The sequence below is a fragment of the Nematostella vectensis genome, chromosome 2 (assembly GCF_932526225.1).
Source record: "Nematostella vectensis chromosome 2, jaNemVect1.1, whole genome shotgun sequence".
Lineage (NCBI taxonomy): Eukaryota > Metazoa > Cnidaria > Anthozoa > Actiniaria > Edwardsiidae > Nematostella > Nematostella vectensis.
Window position 1 is genome coordinate 14,820,175 of NC_064035.1, and position 18,779 is coordinate 14,838,953.

Genomic DNA, 18,779 nt, shown 5'->3' on the forward strand with positions numbered 1-18,779 from the left:
GTTATAGTCGAGATAAAAGCAAAAGCGATATCATTTTGGGCGCGCCTTCTGACACTTGACGAAAACAGAATAGCAAAACAAGCATATCTGGACCAATTAAGTTTAACGAACTCGCGGAACTGGGCAATGAAAATTAAATCACTTTTATTTCAAGACGGTTATAGCTACTGTTGGGAACCTTAGACACTAAATCAATAAAACAATTATATAAAGAATTCAAACACAGGTTAGAATATATCGAAATACAAGATTGGAGATCAAGCCTTTTCGACGATAATGCCAGACTAATTGGAGGGAACAAACTAATAACATTCAGAGAATTCAAATCAGAATATAAACTAGAGGATTAATTACTAAAAGTATCGAATATAGAATATCGTAGGGCACTAACAAAACAAGAATAAGCGACCACATTAATCTACAAATTAAAAGAGGTCGCTACAATAAAAACTGAATAACACCAGAATCAAGGGTTCGCCCGCGCTGTCAGACTATGGAAAACAAAGAACACTTTCTTGTTAAATGCCCATTTTACAAAGAACTTAGAAATACTCTTCCCCAACAACTAAATAGACATTTCCCAAACTTTACATATTTAATAGACCCCAAAAAACTCCACAGCATTGTAGCTAAATACATTAATGACTGAATTAGGCAATCTTACTTATAAATATTAGAGAATAATGGCCTATGTACATCTTTGTTCACGGCACTCTTAAAAATCTTTCTGTCTGTCTGTCTGTCTGATGGTGCCAAGGGGGTAAGGGCGGTGCACGCGACCCCATATGTACGCGCCTTCGAATTTATATTAATACTGGGCAATAGCCAACAACACTAAAATGTTTACTCATAGAACCAGAAATTAGTCCACATCTGAGAAAAATATCGTTAGGATGTTGATAAGCTGAGCATTCCTTGGTGAGGTCACAACCTTCTGGTCGTTCTCCATTCTTTCCTGAAGACCCAGGCTCTCTAAATACGTTCTAGTTCGCGTCCCCTTTTTCCACAGGGATGCCATTGGCTCCTCTCTAGGGTTCAAAGTCTTCTCCGGTTTACAGATGCAGCCCATTTGTGTGTAGTACTGTAAAACATTGGTAGTCAAGCGGCGAAATTATCATAATTGGTTCGTTATATGGCATGACAAGAGTCGATCACGTTCCTTAGATAGAAGATAGAATATCAACCAAGCGGGAGCAATACTTTTATCTCTTAGTGTTCACATGAAGAGCCAATACACACACAACCTTAGTGTACATATCACATATCAACACGGCGCACATCACCTAGTGTGTACATGACGAGCACTCCGTACATCACCTAGTGTGTACATGACAAACACTACACACATCACCTAGTGTGTACATGACGAGCACTGCGCACATCATCTAGTGTGTACAAGACGAGCACTGCGCACATAACCTAGTGTGTACATAACGAGCACTGAGAACATCACCTAGTGTGTACATAACGAGCACTGCGTACATCACCTAGTGTGTACATGACGAGCACTGCACACATCATCTAGTGTGTACAAGACGAGCACTCCGTACATCACCTAGTGTGTACATGACGAGCACTACGCACATCACCTAGTGTGTACATGACGAGCACTGCGCACATCCCCTAGTGTGTACATGACGAGCACTGCGCACATCATCTAGTGTGTACATGACGAGCACTACGCACATCACCTAGTGTGTACATGACAAACACTACGCACATCACCTAGTGTGTACATGACGAGCACTGCGTACATCACCTAGTGTGTACATGACGAGGACTGCGCACATCACCTAGTGTGTATATGACGACCACTTCGCACATCACCTAGTGTGTACATTACGAGCACTGCGCACATCACCTAGTGTGTACATGACGAGCACTGCGCACATAACCTAGTGTGTACATGACGAGCACTGCGCACATCACCTAGTGTGTACATGACGTGCACTGCGCACATCACCTAGTGTGTACATGACGAGCACTGCGTACATCACCTAGTGTGTACATGACGAGCACTGCGTACATCACCTAGTGTGTACATGACGAGCACTACGCACATCACCTAGTGTGTACATGACGAGCACTGCGCACATCACCTAGTGTGCACATGACGAGCACTGCGCACAACACCTAGTGTGTACATGACGAGCACTGCGTACATCACCTAGTGTGTACATGACGAGCACTGCGCACATAACCTAGTGTGCACATGACGAGCACTGCGCACATCACCTAGTGTGTACATGACGAGCACTGCGTACATCACCTAGTGTGTACATGACGAGCACTGCGCACACCAACCAGTGTGTACATGACGAGCACTGCGCACATCACCTAGTGTGTACAGGACGAGGACTGCGCACATCACCTAGTATGTACATGACGAGCACTGCGCACACCAACCAGTGTGTACATGACGAGCACTGCGCACATCACCTAGTGTGTACATGACGAGCACTGCGTACATCACCTAGTGTGTACATGACGAAAACTGCGCACATCACCTAGTGTGTACAAGGCAAGCACTGCGCACATCACCTAGTGTGTACATGACGAGCACTGCGCACATCACCTTGTGTGTACATGACGAGCACTGCGCACATCACCTAGTGTGTACATGACGAGCACTGCGCACATCACCTAGTGTGTACAAGGCAAGCACTGCGCACATCACCTAGTGTGTACATGACGAGCACTACGTACATCACCTAGTGTGTACATGACGAGCACTGCGCACATCACCTAGTGTGTACATGACGAGCACTACGCTCGCCTTAGTTATGCTTATGTCCTTTGAAGTTCGCCAGGTTCCCTAACCAGTCTCCCCTACTAGTTGCACTTACCAACTCTTGCAAAGCTGCGACATCTTTGGCTGATAAGGCTGCCGTTGCCTCGCCTTGCTGATCTGTTATCACACCTGAGGGAAAAAAAACTATTAGTTGAGGGTTTCTCAGGCAATTGGTCTAAAGCTTCTCTTTCAAATACTGTTTATCTGCATAACATCATGCTGCAGACTATTTTACGTCAAACCGGGGACAATTTAAGAACCAAAGAAATAGTTTGACTTGTGTTGTCTTATCGTTCAAACCTTTCACAATATATTTAAGGCGATGTCGTGTCACCTGTCACTTACCCTTAGCAAACACATGAAAGAGGAATTCGAGCAGTCTGAGGTATTCTTGGCTGTTTGAAGGCTGGAATACTATCTGGGGCTCTTCACTTTCGTCGTCTGAATCGTTAGGGGAGGGGTCGGTCATGACTATTTCCGCGCCCCTTAGTACCCTAGACAGGATCATTGGGTATTTTGCGAGGCATAATGGGATACTTGGGATCGCCATGGATAAATCAACCATCTGCACAGCTTGCTGTTCTGCCGTCTGTGGGTATATTTATAACACCGTCAGACACCTTTTGACTTTAAACTCGAATTCAAACATCCTGGGTACTTAATAAGCGGGATATGTTACGAAACGCAGGCAGTTAACGGTTATATGGTGAGCTGAATTCAAAATGTTAGACATCTATTGAACTTGTTAGAATACACCTATTTCAAAAAAGGTTGTCAGTGCAAATGGGTAATGGCAAATAGTAAATGGCAGTTCTAAGCCCGAACGGTGCTTCTGGGTACTAATCATTCGTAAAATTATAAGTGTTAAATAAAGTCTAGCAATGTCAGCGACATACATTGATGATCTTTAATGGATAATTGTTTGATTTATCCATATTCTTCAGCATTTAGTGAAATTTAATGAGACCCATGGTTCCTTTCGGTCCTAGAACTGCCATTTGCCAATCGCCATTTCGCACTGACAACGTTTTTTGAAATAGGTATATAACTACGATTACCCACTCTGAATGCGTGATCCTCCTCCCTCAAGTCTGTTAAAGACAAGAAGGGACGGTCATCAATCGTCGGTGGTGACTTGCCAATCAAGGCAATGCCCTCAACGTGCTTCGCGCTCAGAGGATCACGCTTTGCATCGTCACCGTGGGTATCGTGGTTGTCTCTGTTAGGTTACAAAGACGGGACGCGTACTATAGAAATGATCCTAGTAAGTACGGTCTTGATTTGGGGAAGATTAGCAGAGTGTTCTCTATACTCAAGTGATCATGATCCATGTGGGTTGGATTTTGCACATGCGCATTAGAATAAAAAGCTTCTAATTTAGAATAATTAACTTGACCAAACAACTTTAAGTAAAACGAAGTGCAATATTCTTACACTGATAAACGTAGTAATGAGGCACTTGGACTCAATTGGGCAAGATATATAAATATACGAGATATACAAGAAAAGACCCGTCACTTTTTGACGATCATAAAAGAAAAACAAAAACTTGTAATAATAAATCTTGTTATTACAATTTTGTTGTTATTACATTTTTGGCAATTTCTTTTTTACATTTGTGGACATTAATAACATTCGTGGGGTCTACAGGGTCATAGATAAATATATGTCTCACGTGGTATTACCTGGAAACTCTTGATAACCGTGAGGAGAAAGCCGAGTGCCTGTTGGCGGTCTTTACCGTCTACGAGAGTGTATAGGTCCACCAGAGCAGGTCGCCACAGCTCTCTAGTTTTCATCTCTTTGAGGTGAGAAACGAGCCAAGAGACAAAGTCAAAATCCAGCTCTTTAAGAAAAACATTTATTTCGGTTATCAGCGCAAATATTAAAATTTTTTTAGCAGTTTTCTGCAAAAACATTTTTACTTCTTGACAAAAGAGACTCAAATGTGTATGCTATTTATATCCTAGTTCAGTTTAGTTGCATTTGGTTCGTTGCTTATTTCACACTTTGAATGATACCACACCTACCCTCTGCATAGAACTGCCCCGGAAGATCACTCTCCTCCCGAGGACTTGTGGGTATGAGAGCGACGTTATACACAGGCTTCCCAAGCGTGCCATCCCTTGCCAAAGGCATCTTGCAAAATGTGAAGGCTCGAGGTGCGTCCTTGATCTCGCTGGAAAAGCTAGGGTTGCTAGGGTCTTTAGCTGCATTTTTTATTTGTGACTCAATAGCATTTGAGTCTTTACCGTGCCAACTTATACTCTGGTAATTCCGTGAGCCGTAGTACACCAGCTTCTCTGAGCGACAAACCTATTAAAGGGGACAGAAAACGTTATCCACACATCGCTACCACTCGACTATGGCACTCGCTACTCTATAACTATGACACTAGTATGAACTCGCTACTCCATGACTATGACACTAGTACGAACTCGCTACTCTATGACTATGACACTAGTATGAACTCGCTACTCTATAACTACGACACTAGTATGGACTCGCTACTCCATGACTGTGACACTAGTATGAACTCGCTACTCCATGACTATGACACTAGTACGAACTCGCTACTCTATGACTATGACACTAGTATGAACTCGCTACTCCATGACTATGACACTAGTACGAACTCGCTACCATATGACTATGACACTTGCACACACTCGCTACTCTATGACATTAGTATGAACTCGCTACTCTATGACTATGACACTAGTATGGACTCGCTACTCTATGACTGTGACACTGGTATGAACTCGCTACTCTATGACTGTGACACTAGTATGAACTCGCTACTCTATGACTATGACACTAGTATGAACTCGCTACTCTATAACTTGACACTAGTACGAACTCGCTACTCTATGACTATGACACTAGTACGAACTCGCTACTCTATGACTATGACACTAGTACGAACTCGCTACTCTATGACTATGACACTAGTATGAACTCGCTACTCTATGACTATGACACTAGTACGAACTCTCTACTCTATAACTACGACACTAGTATAAACTCGCTACTCTATGACTATGACACTAGTATGAACTCGCTACTCTATGACTGTGACACTAGTATGAACTCGCTACTCCATGACTATGACACTAGTATGAACTCGCTACTCTATGACTGTGACACTAGTATGAACTCGCTACTCTATGACTATGACACTAGTATGAACTCGCTACTCTATGACTATGACACTAGTATGAACTCGCTACTCTATGACTGTGACACTAGTATGAACTCGCTACTCTATGACTATGACACTAGTATGGACTCGCTACTCTAAGACTGTGACACTGGTATGAACTCGCTACTCTATGACTATGACACTAGTATGGACTCGCTACTCTATGACTGTGAGACTGGTATGAACTCGCTACTCTATGACTGTGACACTAGTATGAACTCGCTACTCTATGACTATGACACTAGTATGAACTCGCTACTCTATAACTTGACACTAGTACGAACTCGCTACTCCATGACTATGACACTAGTACGAACTCGCTACTCTATGACTATGACACTAGTACGAACTCGCTACTCTATGACTATGACACTAGTATGAACTCAATACTATGTGACTATGACACTAGTATGAACTCGCTACTCTATGACTATGACACTAGTATAAACTCGCTACTCTATGACTATGACACTAGTATGAACTCGCTACTCCATGACTATGACACTAGTACAAACTCGCTACTCTATAACTATGACACTAGTACGAACTCGCTACTCTATGACTGTGACACTAGTATGAACTCGCTACTCTATGACTGTGACACTAGTACGACCGAACCACTCTGCCATGTCACAGTCGACATACTCTTGACTGACTTGATATGGATACTCATGATTGACATTTTAAAACACTCAGTACTCTATAACGTTATGACCGTAAATTTCAATATTCTAGTGTTTTGCAACATTCTTTCAGTTAAGGCTTACATGGCAGAGTAAATAAGTGTCACACAATCTACACGATCATGTCACACCACTTATTTGACTGACACTCAAAGATTAATTTTACCTGATACACGAGGTACACGCAGTCCTTTCCGCGAAAGACATCTTTCAAAGTGTCTATCTTACACGCCTCTTCACTCAGCTTAGCACTAAGCTTTATTGGATCAACATAATTGATTTGCGTGGTGCCCAGCTCAAGCCAACTAAATCGCTTTCCTTCTGGCCTCCCAGTTAAGGCAGTGGATGTGAACTCAAGAATTCGGCTGGAAAATGGGTATTTTACAGCCGTTAGATATCTGTCAATGTGTTTAGTAGAGCTGCAGTGTAAGTGTGGAAGCAATGGTCTTCTTATGTCCATGCCTTCATCCTGGAATACACCGCCATTTCTGCACAAATGCCCGACATAAACAAACCGATTCCGACCGTCTTTCAAAAACAACGAGAACAATGCGAAATTTCGACTATCACACTTGTCAGGAACGCTGTAGAGATCGCCATATCCTTCAAATATCTGAGCAAGAATGTGACCTAAAGCATTTCGCTCATACAGCTCGTAAGCTTTTGATTCTACAAAATTGCTATCCAACAATAAGGACATTTCAATTATCGTAAATGATTCCACTTAACCCATTTGTCGTGTGCCTTAACAGCACAGTGTTAATTTTGAATTTGGAGGCGTTTGTTGGTATCCTACTTGAGAGATGAAATACTCTTAACCCCAAATAAAGTGCCTCGAGTTGTCAGACTTTTCAAATTTTCCTGTGTTTACTCACATCAGTGGATTAGTCGTAATGAATTCTGTAGTGATCCGAACGCCATCTGATTGGAAGTAATTCAAATTCAAATTCAAAGTAAACATGGTTAATCATTAAGATGTTTGATTGACACTTTTGGGGTTACCAAGAAGGGTTTCTAATGGGAGATTGTGCATGCATTATATGTTTACCCTTGAAACCAGAGGCTCCAAGAGTTTTTCAAGCGAAGCGAGAATTGGGAAAAGCGGATATTCAGCCTCTGGAACCCAGGATATAATAGCACATGTTTACAAAAGAAAGATCACACTAAATGCCTTTTTTGCATAATATATTTACTTCACATGATTTATCCATATAAAAAAGCCGCGAGAATAATTGAGGAAGTCTCCTCGGTCTCCACATATCAATATTCCCGGCACAGTGGCCCTCGATTATTTGTGTTTGTTGTTGTTGTTGATCAGCATTGATACTCTCTCAAAACGGAATTCGGAATGTGTGCCAAGATGTAGGATTTTGAGGACTGGAATGGAATACATAAAAGAAAGGAAAGTAAAGAAGGCGAGAACAAAGAGCTTCCCGCGCTGGCTACCTTCCTTTTCAGATGAATAATTCCCCTCTAGATAATTATCTAAAAAATGCGCCTCAACTCAAAATTACCATTTTCGAGTAAAACGAGAAGTGTAAAATAATAACAATAATGATTTTGTTTCCTCGAAATTTTAATAATGATATTAATAATAATCATATATTTTATTCTAAGAATATAAGTTTGTGCACTGGAAAATCGAGGAACTAGAAATTCCAAAACCACACACTGCTATCCTTAGCCACCGGAGAAGGGTTTTATGTTGGTATTATAAGGCCAAAAGAAGCTCTTATTGGGGCGTTTTACTTAGTGAGTGATCCAGCTTTCGAAGGTGACATTTTCAGTTCTTCCACACAAAAAAAAAGAATGATAACAATGTTCAGTGCTTCGTCGTAGTGAAGAGAAGCTGAGGTGAAGAATTAAACAAAAATGTGGCTCTGTTTACAGAACATCCTGATGTCACATCAGTTGTCGTCACTGTCACTTGCTGTCAGCGTCAGTTGTCCTAACCGGTGAGGACTTCAGAAAGAGGTCAGATCCTGTGTTTGTGTGGTCTGAAGTAAGCTGAAAATGCTTAGAACAGAAAAAAAGCGACACAGAGAACCCGCAGTTCTATTGTCCACCCCCACTCTCCAACGCCCATGCTGCTTCTTTTATGACACCCAGATGAAAAACCGTTTGCGTCTTGTCGTTTAAATGAAGATCCGGTATGGCGTACTGCCCATGCGTAAAGGAGTTTGATTGAAGAAGTGCTAATGTACAGAGGGAAAACTATTTCTCTGTAGGTACAAATAAGGATTGCGCGGGGTGACGTCGGATGATTTTACAGAGATTGGTGTCATAACTGTTTTTCACACGTGTCATAACTGTTTTTCTCACGAATACGAATGTTGCCGCCATTTCTTCGACATGGAGGAGTGGACCAAGGACTAAGGATTAATCCGAGACTGAAACACTACGCGAAAGTTCTGCTAATTCTCTTGGCCCTCCGCTAATTATGTTTCCCTCTACACATCCGTTTGATTCTCGTAAATATATACCCGTTTTTTTATTGCTGTTCATTTGTGATCAGCGCAGCAGGGGTTGAGTTCTCGCTGCGGCCAATCCAGTTCAACCGGTATCTAGAGGGAGATGACTCATATACGGGGGTACGCCTTTTTCGGCGCGCCCCCCCCTTACCCTTATACCCCTATACCCCACCCTCCTGACGTATGTTATTCATGTAGTAGAGATTTATCTATGTCAAATCATTAGTTGCCTTAGGAGGAAGTTTTGAAATTTGATTGATAACAACGGACGGACGTTTAGGCCGCATGAGACCGTGGCCTTAGAAATTCAGTAAGAAATAGTTTATTCAAATTAATGTGGACTATGTATGTAGGAGTAGCAATAATATGATGAGATGTGTGATATAAACAAGAGGTCTATAATCCATTACCGAGAGTAATAATTGCTATATAAACCAAAGTGTTGTGAGTGGTTCCGAGGACCGTGTGAATTCATTACAATTAGTCTGATGTGACTGAAAGCATGAATTTACGTATAGACTGACCACAGATGGGTCAGTGAGAGAGCGTATTACACTCATTTCCGCCTTCGACCCAAGCGTGATTCGCGTCACAGCTCAACTGCCTGATCTACACACAACCTCACGACATCTTGTATCACGAAATGACCAGAGACCACAGCGCTCTCAAATTGCTTGGATTTCCCGGCACAACAGACCGAGAGCGAAGCCTCGAGTAAGCAAAAAGCGTAGGCAGGCATGCTAAAGCTGTTTTCATGTCGGTCCGATAGCTCTGCCACGATCGAATCCGACAAGGATTATCTTACCGTTGACTTCAGCAAGCATCGACCGACATATACAGTCAGGTACCTTGGCTGCGAAGAGCTCTACAAACCAGGATTACAACAAATGTGCGAAACGGTCAACGACATTTACGTATCACAAAAATCCCGATTAAGAAAGCTGAATCATTGCTTTCTAACTGTAACAAGTGATGCTGTCATTCTTCGCGAACAAGACAGCACCGAGGACGATGGCCGCACATTCCACTTGCGTCGGATTTTATACTGCGGAGTTTACAGTCGGGTTCAACGACTATTCTTCTTTAATTATCAAAGCGGTGCCAAAGGAGACGTGGTAAACTGCCACATTATATTATGCTCGAGTAAAGAGGAAGCCAAAAGCTTAGCAAAGGTTCTCTCTAAAGCATTTAAGTTAGCAGCAATCGAGGCTCACCATCAGGATGTGGAGAACCGAAAGCTCCATGCACGAGGATTGAGCCAAAGCAGCCTTGCGCATGAAACCGACGGACGCAAATATTATAACATGAAAAACTCAGGGGGCAATTTGAGCGTCAATAGTGCGGATTTTCGAATGAAAGGACTCTCTGCCTCAAGCGACGAGAGGGATTTTCGCTCTGGTAAGGGTTCAAATAATAAATTCAGTGACTGGGAAATTACGGATTCATCGCGAGATGATACTAGTATGAGTTCTTTCACCGCGGAGATACGAGATTTGATCGAAACTTCGTCATACACTAAAGATACTGACTTTGATGAAGAAACTTCTTCTCTTCTTAAATCACAAACAGATGCGACTGACGACACTATGACTAGTGATGAACACTGCAGAACACAAGAACCGAGTTTTATACGATTCTCATACAACTTCGAAATCGATAACTGGAGTAAAATCATAGATTTAGATTCTACGGACGTTTGATGTATGTAGACAAGTCGATATTCTAGAGGATATACTGTTAGGTTTGTTTTGATTTGATACGAGAATAAGGTAATTGATGCCAAATAATAAGATTGTAAACTTGTATGAGGAGTAATGAACGCTGGTCGTTTATTGACACGATAACAGTATTTTACACACGGTTGAATTCAGCAGTGGATTAGGCTAAGGCAGCGCTTGGGACGGCGGAATCTGTCACGGTGAGGGAATGCGTGCTACGCTACGTACATCTTTTGGGATATTCACGAGATGATCTCTAGAGGCTTGGACGTCACTTGAGCACCCTTCTCAAAATACTTGGGGACATTTCTGAGAAGGCGTAATCACAAGTTTAAGGGAAATTTGCTACTGGAATCCAGTTGTACACGGTCTCGGCTCTATTTACGTCCATAAAACCGCATAAAACCCATAATAATCACTCCATGAAAAGAGCTGTTCATTGGCAAATTATCGAATTTCCTTGTCATTTGATGCTTCTACGTTTAGCCTTTCCGACGCATTGTACAAAATATGCCTCAAGCCTCGACTTCTCGGCTACAAAATACCTAATAGCTTCGTTCAAGCTCAGGAAATTGCTCATATTTGTGGTAAATATTCAAGCTATTTATCAACGAAAAATATTCTCGAAGCATCTTCTCATCGAAGGGTTATTTTTTTGTTCCTTCACGGGCAAGACTTCCGATAAGTTGATGCTGGGATCTAGGGCATTCCAACTGTTTATTCATCGGACTCCCAAGTAACTCAAAGATGTTGATCTATGAAACAAATTCTCGTCGAGTCGAGAGGAGGAATTAGTGAAAACAGTAGCGGAAGCCAGGGGTCGAAAGGTGATGTATTTGGCTCGTGAGCGACCCTTCACGACAAACGAACAAACCACTCCACGAATGCGACCTTCAGTTGGTAGAAATTTATCATCTAATTCGTAGCCTCTTATCAGCGATTGTCTTGAAAGTGGAGTATGCTAATCAGACAATGTTTACACTGTAAACAATGGCTATTATAAGAGCTTAATTCTATTATTCTGGAGTGTCGCGGGCGTACATTGACGTCACGGTGCTTCAGATAGCTTGTGCCCAATAAGTATAGATTCATAAAAGATAACATAATACGTTAGTTTACGGTTCTGTCTGTCATGGAAGGTATAGCTTGCTATCTTTTAAAACGCGCCTAAATTCAACTCCGATTTCAACCAACTATTTACCGACTAAAGCGCGGCTATATCTTTATAGAAACGATCTGAAAAAAAAAAAGAGACGAATTTAATAGAATTAATGTAAATACTGAAGAGAAGTCAGTCCTTTTTGTCATGTCGGATAAAAAGATGAAATAGATGTCCCAAAAAATGAAATTAAAACATTTGATAAATGTTTGAAGCACCGGTATGACTTACTCTTTATGCGTACACCCTGCTTTTACAGTAGACCTTAAGGGCCATACATATATCAGGGGCGTAGCCAAAGGGTGTGGCCTAGAGGGCCCGCCCCCACCCCCCTTTTAGCAGCCAAAAATACAGGAAATGTATAAGACAGGGAAAAATGCATGTATGTATAATACAGGGAAAAATGCCTTGAAAGTTACGCCGCCGTTACCAAATAACAAGAAGAGGGAGAGAAGATCGTCGGTAAGATAAAGTATAACTCCAAAGAGTGCTGCCATCTATCTAGTCCTTGTTTGTCTTTTCGTCAAGGGACAAAATAGCCCCACCCCTCCCCCTATTGCTGAACTGTTGTCGTCATTACCGATACTAATTTTCAAGGGCTTTCTGCAATGACGAGAATTCTAGAAGAATTTTATTTTGTTATTACTAACACGATATCCCACTCTGAACGCGTGATCCTCCTCCCTCAAGACTGTTAAAGTCAAGAAGAAACGGTCATCAATCGTCGATGGCGACTTGCCAATCAAGGCAATGCCCTCAACGTGCTTCGCGCTCAGAGGATCACGCTTTGCATCGTCATCGTGGGTATCGTGGTTGTCTCTGTAAGGTTACAAAGACGGGACGCGTACTATAGAAATGATCCTAGTAAGTACGGTCTTACATTTCCGTTGGTTCAAGAAGAATTTGTAGTAGCTTGTGCACGGGAACCATGTGGGTTATCCAATGACACACGTGCGTCAAATTAAAACTACATTTTTCCAAGAAACCAGATTACAATATAGCCATAATCATTAAAAATGTGTTGACTTGAAAATAAATAAACAAACAACAGATTAATAGCGCTGGTCTTTACACCGGGTATACAACGCATGCGCAGAAACGTAACTCTAATTAAGGAAAACGGGGACGTCTCTTACTCATAATAACATAGCCAAAGTGGAAAAATGGTAAGGCAGCAACAAATAGTGAGGCAGAAAAAAAAAAACTTCACAATTTGATTTCACCAAAAAATCGAAAATGTTGGACTTAAGGTTTCCAAAAAAATTTTTTGTAGGTTATGGTCCCACGAATTTATAAAGTGATGTTCAACGAAGACATATGGGCTTGCAATTGTCATTTTTTTTTTTATAAATTTCGCCACTTTGAAAAGGAGGGCACAGGCTTCCTCGCTTAAATGTACGCCGGGCGCGAGGAGGGATCGCTCGAGCTCTCAGCTTTGTTTTTGTCGATATCCTGATGGGTAACACCTCGTATCCTCTGATTGAATGCGTTTACGAAGAAGGGAAATCCACGAAAAGAAAGTGAGAGTTCATACGAGCACCAGGACATATCGCACAAGCTGCAATGCTGTCGGCTGGCTAAAGGGAGAGTGAACATGCTCTTTGAACAGGGTACCTTGTGGTCGCAAGTTTGTTGCTGGTAGATATGGAAATCCCTGTCGTGATTTTAACACAATTGTGGGGCTGCCCTTCCTGGTGGCTGCGTGTTCCCCGCCCTCTTCTTCAAATCTCTAAAGTCAATCGCGTGGGTGAGCTGCGTAAGCAATATAACTCTGCTTACTTACAGATCCCGATTCATATTGACTACGGCGTACTCCTCTGTTTGCGCGGTAAAAACGTTGTTTGCAATGTTTGGATTTATCTAGTTCAAGGAGAGCAAAAACCAAGTTGTGATCCTTAATACCCTTACGGCATAGTGTGCATCATTGTATTTTATTCTTTTTCCCATTACCAAAAAATTACCAATTATTCTTTTTCCCATTACCAAAAAACTCGTATTTCTTCTTATTGTTATTTTTAAAAAAAATGCACTCTATAAAAGTACTTTGAATACAAATGCGCTGACTCCGCCTTTAGGCAGTGCCTAAATCTATATATTATGGTTTCTAAAAGGGTCTTTATTTTTTAACGTTGTTAGAGAGAAGGGTCATTCATATCCAGAGATAAAACGAAGTTTACGTTTGTTTGAAATACCTTAGCGACTCAACCCAAGCAAACATCAGACACATATCTTCGGTGGCGACTTGTCAATCAAAGACAACGACCCCGAAATTCTTTGCGCTCAGAGGATCCCGATTTGCATCGTCAACGTGGGTAACGTGGTTGTCTCTGTAAGGTTACAAAGACGGGACGCGTACTATAGAAATGATAGTAGTAAGTACGGTCTTGATCTGATATCTATCAACAGAAAGATCTCTACACCAATACTTTCATGGTACAAGTGGATTTGATTTTATAACATGCGCAATAAAATAAGTTTAATTTAAGACATGATCAATACACTCTGCTGCAAAACCTTCCAAGCGATTTTAATAGTTTCATATGCTATGCAAAGAATATCTTAAAAAATAATAACAATGTATAATGTTTGTTTAATAATGGAGGTTAGAGGCTACAATTGAAAGGCGAACCAGAGAAAAAGAGAAAATACATATCTAGATTGATTAGGTACAGCGTGTACGGCTTTCTCTCATATTTGGCCATCTTTACATCTGGTTACGGCACTGTAATTTATAACGATACTGAATTTTCCAACAAGGCATACGTTTATTTCGAAGAATATTTAAGGCATGTAATAAATTGATTTTTTTAACACTATAAAACTTTCTAAAACCTTCACAGAGTTTACAGGTACATTAATGTATTGATCCACTCCTATTTCTTAAGCGGTTCTTCACAAAAGTATCTTTTTTGCTTGACGAGTTTCCCCTCTTTGATTTTGCCCAATCAAGGGTTTAACGAAAGCGTGAATGAGATGGTGGACCGCTATATGGCTAGATTTTGACATCCAGCTCTACTTTAGCAAATAACTCTTTTTGTTTCTGTTAACGTATACTAGCTCCATCTCTTCTGTGAAATATCAGATACAGCGGAAGTCAATTTCCTTCCTCTTCCTTCTCATCCTCCTCTTCAGGTGAGTCGTAGGGATCTTGATCGAACGTTCTCAGCACACACGAAGCTGTGATCATCTCTTCTTCCTCCTTTTTCAAGTACAAAAATAACGACGTTATCATAAACTATTATACATATAAAAAAAACCTAAAACGTAGGAGATAACACTAAGGCGAGAAAACATACCAAGGTTAACCAAATTACAAAATGAATAAATAGATGAAAATATTTGGAAAAGATGGCGGTATGAGCGGGTGGAACTAACCTCTTCAGTTAACTGCTCATAAAGCACCTTCAAATTTTCAGTCGACAACTCGGACATTTTTCGTCTACGAGCATTCAGACTTGATAACCACTCGTGTGTTAGCGCACCAGCGACCTCTAAGCGTTTGCTACAAGAAAGATAGAGTGAATTTCCCATAACTCATTCTATAACGAGCCAACAAGTGAGGGTGGCTAGCACTGTTAGATTATAATTGCACAAGGTCCGGGCCATCAATGACAACCTACCTTGGAATTTTGTACAGTAGCTTTTCGATAAAGCCCTTGGAGTGATCTGTTAAAGAGCGGAAGGCTCTTCCTACAAATGTGCATCTCGCCTGCTTCACTGCTTCCTCCACGGCATCGTCATTGTCTCCAGGGAAGGGCAACTGTCCGCTCAATCTAAAGTCCAAAAGATAAAGATCCGTAGTCAGCCATTTTTGTTGTTACTTTCAATACTCAAGAAATATTATTTGGCGAAATATCTTATACTTCTACCGAATTCAATAGAAATGCGGCTGACAGAGCTTTAGTTCTTATACCTCTCTATAGAAGAGCATTTCTGGACGACAAATGGCAACGGGGTTTTGTTTTGAACCGCTCGATGTGAAGGACTATATGGGTACTTACAGAGCATATGTGACTATACCAACACTCCACATGTCCGCTGCCATGTTCACGGGCTCAAACGACAGTACCTCAGGGGCTAAACAGGGAGCAGTTTTTGCATTAAATAAATGTGGAATAAATGTGGACAACATTAATCAAAGTCCCCATGTCTATCGTCCCCATGTCTATCGTCCCCATGTCTACTGCCGCCATGTCTACCGTCCCCATGTCTACCATCCCCATGTCTTCTGTCGCCATGTCTACCGTCCCCATGTCTACTGTCGCCAAGTCTATTATCCCCATGTCTACCGTCCCCCATTTCTACTGTCGCCATGTCTACCGTCTCCATGTCTACTGTCCCCATGTCTACTCTCCCAATGCCCACCGTTTTCACGTCTAATGCGTTATGCCTACCGTCACCATCAGAAGAACGTGGCTCTAGACATCAGGATAAGATGTCTGATTTATGCATAAGCATCAAGAATTATTCACCTGTGAAAGACGGGTTACCAACGACCACGCCCACCTCCCCATGTCTACTCTTTAGCTTTCGCGCGTTGCCAAAATCAATAAGTTTGACGTCAGAACCTTGTACCATGATGTTTGCCGGCTGCAAAACAAGCTCAGTCAACAACACGACGACGTACTAATTTATTTAATTACATTTGAAAATGCTGTAGAAATGCACTTAGAGATGCTTCGAACTTTATAACAAACTTTATAAACTATATATCAGGTACAATTGAAAATTCATGGATTTTTTTTTCACAAAGAGGATTCGTGTATGCAACACGGAAACTTCTAGTTCAATTCATTGTTAAATGGTTCATTGCTAAAGTCCTGTTATGTTTTAGGCTTGGTGAGGCAGGAAGTAAATATGCAAAAAATGGGCCACTCTTACTCTGATGTCTAGATGTACAATGTTAAGCTCGTGAAGGTAGCATAAAGCGTTGAGAATTCCTCGTATCACCAGAGCAGCGTCCTCCTCCGTCACCTTTGTCTTGGAGGACATGAACTTCAGCACGTCCTCCCCATCCAATCTGCAATGGAAATGGAACTCAGAGACGTAGCCAGGATTTGCTGGGGGAGGGAGAGGAGTGGGGGGGGGGGGGGGGGGTTGGAGGGAGCACTAGGCGCCCGTACCTGTCCATAATCAGCACTAGGTAGCTCCTAAGCAGAAACGCATTGTGGAGTCGAACCACCTGATTGCAGTCGATCCCGCGATGTACACTGAACTCCTGTACAGCGTCCTCGCGGTCTTCCTCGTCATAGCGGATCAGCTTCGCGACAAAGTCCTTTTGGGTCGTAACATCTTGGCACCCCTTGACCACCGCAAACTTACCCCTGCAGCAATGGACAATCTTAGTTCACGTTTTTATGGCTCCGTCAGATGGGTAGTGCCTGTTAAATTGCGTACACACTTTCACCGTAATTTACTGCGTTAATAAACCAGCCATTTTGATCGTTCCTACGATTGGCGAAGTGGATATCGGATATGTATGAAATTTGAAAAATAAAGCTGAACAAAGTTACTGACAATAGTTGCTTATAGTGCTTATTAGTGCCGCTATTAGCAAACCCGTGAAATAAGCGTTTCTAACCAGGGACTGTTTCGCTTCCAAGCCTGATTTTACTTCGTTTTTCGATTATTTCGAATGATCTGTTAGAAACTAGTTACGAAATGGAAAGCGAAACCACCATTTCAAAACTCTTACCTCCCTACTTCTTCCTTAAATGAGTAGAAAGCGTTTGGGTGATCAAGCCTGAGGGGGAGGAGGCCTTCAGTCTCGTATTTCTGCACAAGCTCCTCTGGAGCCAGGGCAGCGTCGCCTAGACCAATCAAAGCCATCTCTGAATGACCGTAAACCGAGTAACAAATTCCTAGGTCAAGGTAAGTTAGACTGACTTCGAACTTGAGTGTTGTACTAGTAGTGCGAGTTGTATCAGGGGGAGGCATTAGGACGTGTTCATTGAGAATGGGGTGGGGAGCTAGGCATTACACGTCGGGGCAGGTTCATCTTAAATGGGATAGGGCGGCACTAAACATTGAGGCGGGTTGATCTTCAATCGGATAGGGAGGTATTAAACATTGGGACGGGTTTATCTTTAATAAAGAGGGGGGGGGGATTTGGGTGGCTTCATCTACAACGGGATGGGAAGGCATTTGGGCGTGTTAATCTAGAATGGGGCAGGGCGGCATTAAACATTAGGGCGGGTTGATCTTTAATAAAGGGGGGGGATTTGGGTGGCTTTATCTACAACGGGATGGGAAGGCATTTGGGCGGGTTGATCTAGAATGGGGTAGGGGAGGCGTTTGTACTGTGCGTGTTCATATAGAAAGGTTGGGAGGCACTGGACCTGAAGGAGTGATTAGGATGATCACGAAAACAAGAATATTCGACATGTGGGAAGACAGAGACTGACAGAGGTTGTCATAATAAGTGGTATTTAAAAATGATTATGTCACATATTATATAAAACACGAAAACATTGAATATATAGACAAGGACATTCTAAACGTTTTACATAAAAAATAATTTGATATCGAGAAACTGTAAATAGAACTCAATGCAATCATATTCCAGATTATTTAAGTTTATAAAATAGCCAGAAGATATATAATCGTGCAGATAGGTCTATTGCTTTTAGCTTACACCGCGTCGACTCTAACATAATCTACCATTGTCTTGTAACCAATATCTGTTAGCCTCTCAACTCTTCATTATCAACTATTGATTGGCCCTTCCATATCTTAGGATTTCTCCTAGAGCTCAG

At 41.8% G+C, this 18,779-nt stretch overlaps 4 protein-coding genes, 2 non-coding genes and 1 pseudogene across 12 annotated transcripts in view; 2 read left to right on the forward strand and 5 right to left on the reverse strand.

Annotated features, from left to right (window-relative positions):
- LOC5521822 (ribulose-phosphate 3-epimerase) overlaps window positions 1-16,974 on the forward strand; it is a 34,475-nt gene extending 17,501 nt beyond the window's left edge. For 2 of the 4 annotated variants that reach the window (XM_048723314.1, XM_048723318.1), the window contains exon 10: window positions 16,859-16,974. The gene's annotated coding sequence lies outside the window, so the exon portion shown is untranslated. Of the gene's footprint in view, window positions 1-8,566; window positions 9,867-16,858 lie in introns of those variants that run through there. The other 2 variants (XM_048723315.1, XM_048723319.1) reach the window with 1 other exon arrangement.
- LOC5521823 lies at window positions 128-7,672 on the reverse strand. The gene is made up of 6 exons (XM_032366956.2): window positions 6,843-7,672; window positions 4,822-5,107; window positions 4,477-4,637; window positions 3,137-3,380; window positions 2,847-2,920; window positions 128-1,081 (listed from the first exon to the last, which is right to left on the reverse strand). Exons 1-6 carry the CDS (start codon window positions 7,374-7,376, stop codon window positions 863-865), a joined length of 1,518 nt encoding a protein of 505 aa, XP_032222847.1. The 5' UTR covers window positions 7,377-7,672; the 3' UTR covers window positions 128-862.
- LOC116604558 lies at window positions 3,849-4,069 on the reverse strand. The gene has a single exon (XR_004291110.1). It is a non-coding gene; the product is annotated as a small nucleolar RNA U3 (small nucleolar RNA).
- LOC5521825 (low density lipoprotein receptor adapter protein 1-B) lies at window positions 9,878-12,243 on the forward strand. The gene has a single exon (XM_032366957.2). The coding sequence runs from the start codon at window positions 9,885-9,887 to the stop codon at window positions 10,845-10,847; it is 963 nt and encodes a 320-aa protein (XP_032222848.1). The 5' UTR covers window positions 9,878-9,884; the 3' UTR covers window positions 10,848-12,243.
- Window positions 12,682-12,902, reverse strand: LOC116604556. Its single transcript, XR_004291108.1, has one exon. It is a non-coding gene; the product is annotated as a small nucleolar RNA U3 (small nucleolar RNA).
- Window positions 14,230-14,410, reverse strand: LOC116604559 (annotated as a pseudogene).
- LOC5521826 (titin) overlaps window positions 14,531-18,779 on the reverse strand; it is a 171,210-nt gene continuing 166,961 nt past the window's right edge. For 3 of the 4 annotated variants that reach the window (XM_048723309.1, XM_048723312.1, XM_048723308.1), the window contains 8 exons: window positions 17,720-17,855; window positions 17,148-17,348; window positions 16,906-17,044; window positions 16,497-16,614; window positions 16,026-16,101; window positions 15,645-15,797; window positions 15,400-15,526; window positions 14,531-15,223 (listed from right to left, as the gene is read on the reverse strand). In XM_048723309.1, coding sequence (XP_048579266.1) covers window positions 15,119-15,223; window positions 15,400-15,526; window positions 15,645-15,797; window positions 16,026-16,101; window positions 16,497-16,614; window positions 16,906-17,044; window positions 17,148-17,348; window positions 17,720-17,855 — 1,055 coding nt within the window. In that variant the 3' untranslated portion in view covers window positions 14,531-15,118. The remainder of the gene's footprint in view (window positions 15,224-15,399; window positions 15,527-15,644; window positions 15,798-16,025; window positions 16,102-16,496; window positions 16,615-16,905; window positions 17,045-17,147; window positions 17,349-17,719; window positions 17,856-18,779) is intronic. The other variant, XM_048723310.1, reaches the window with a different exon arrangement.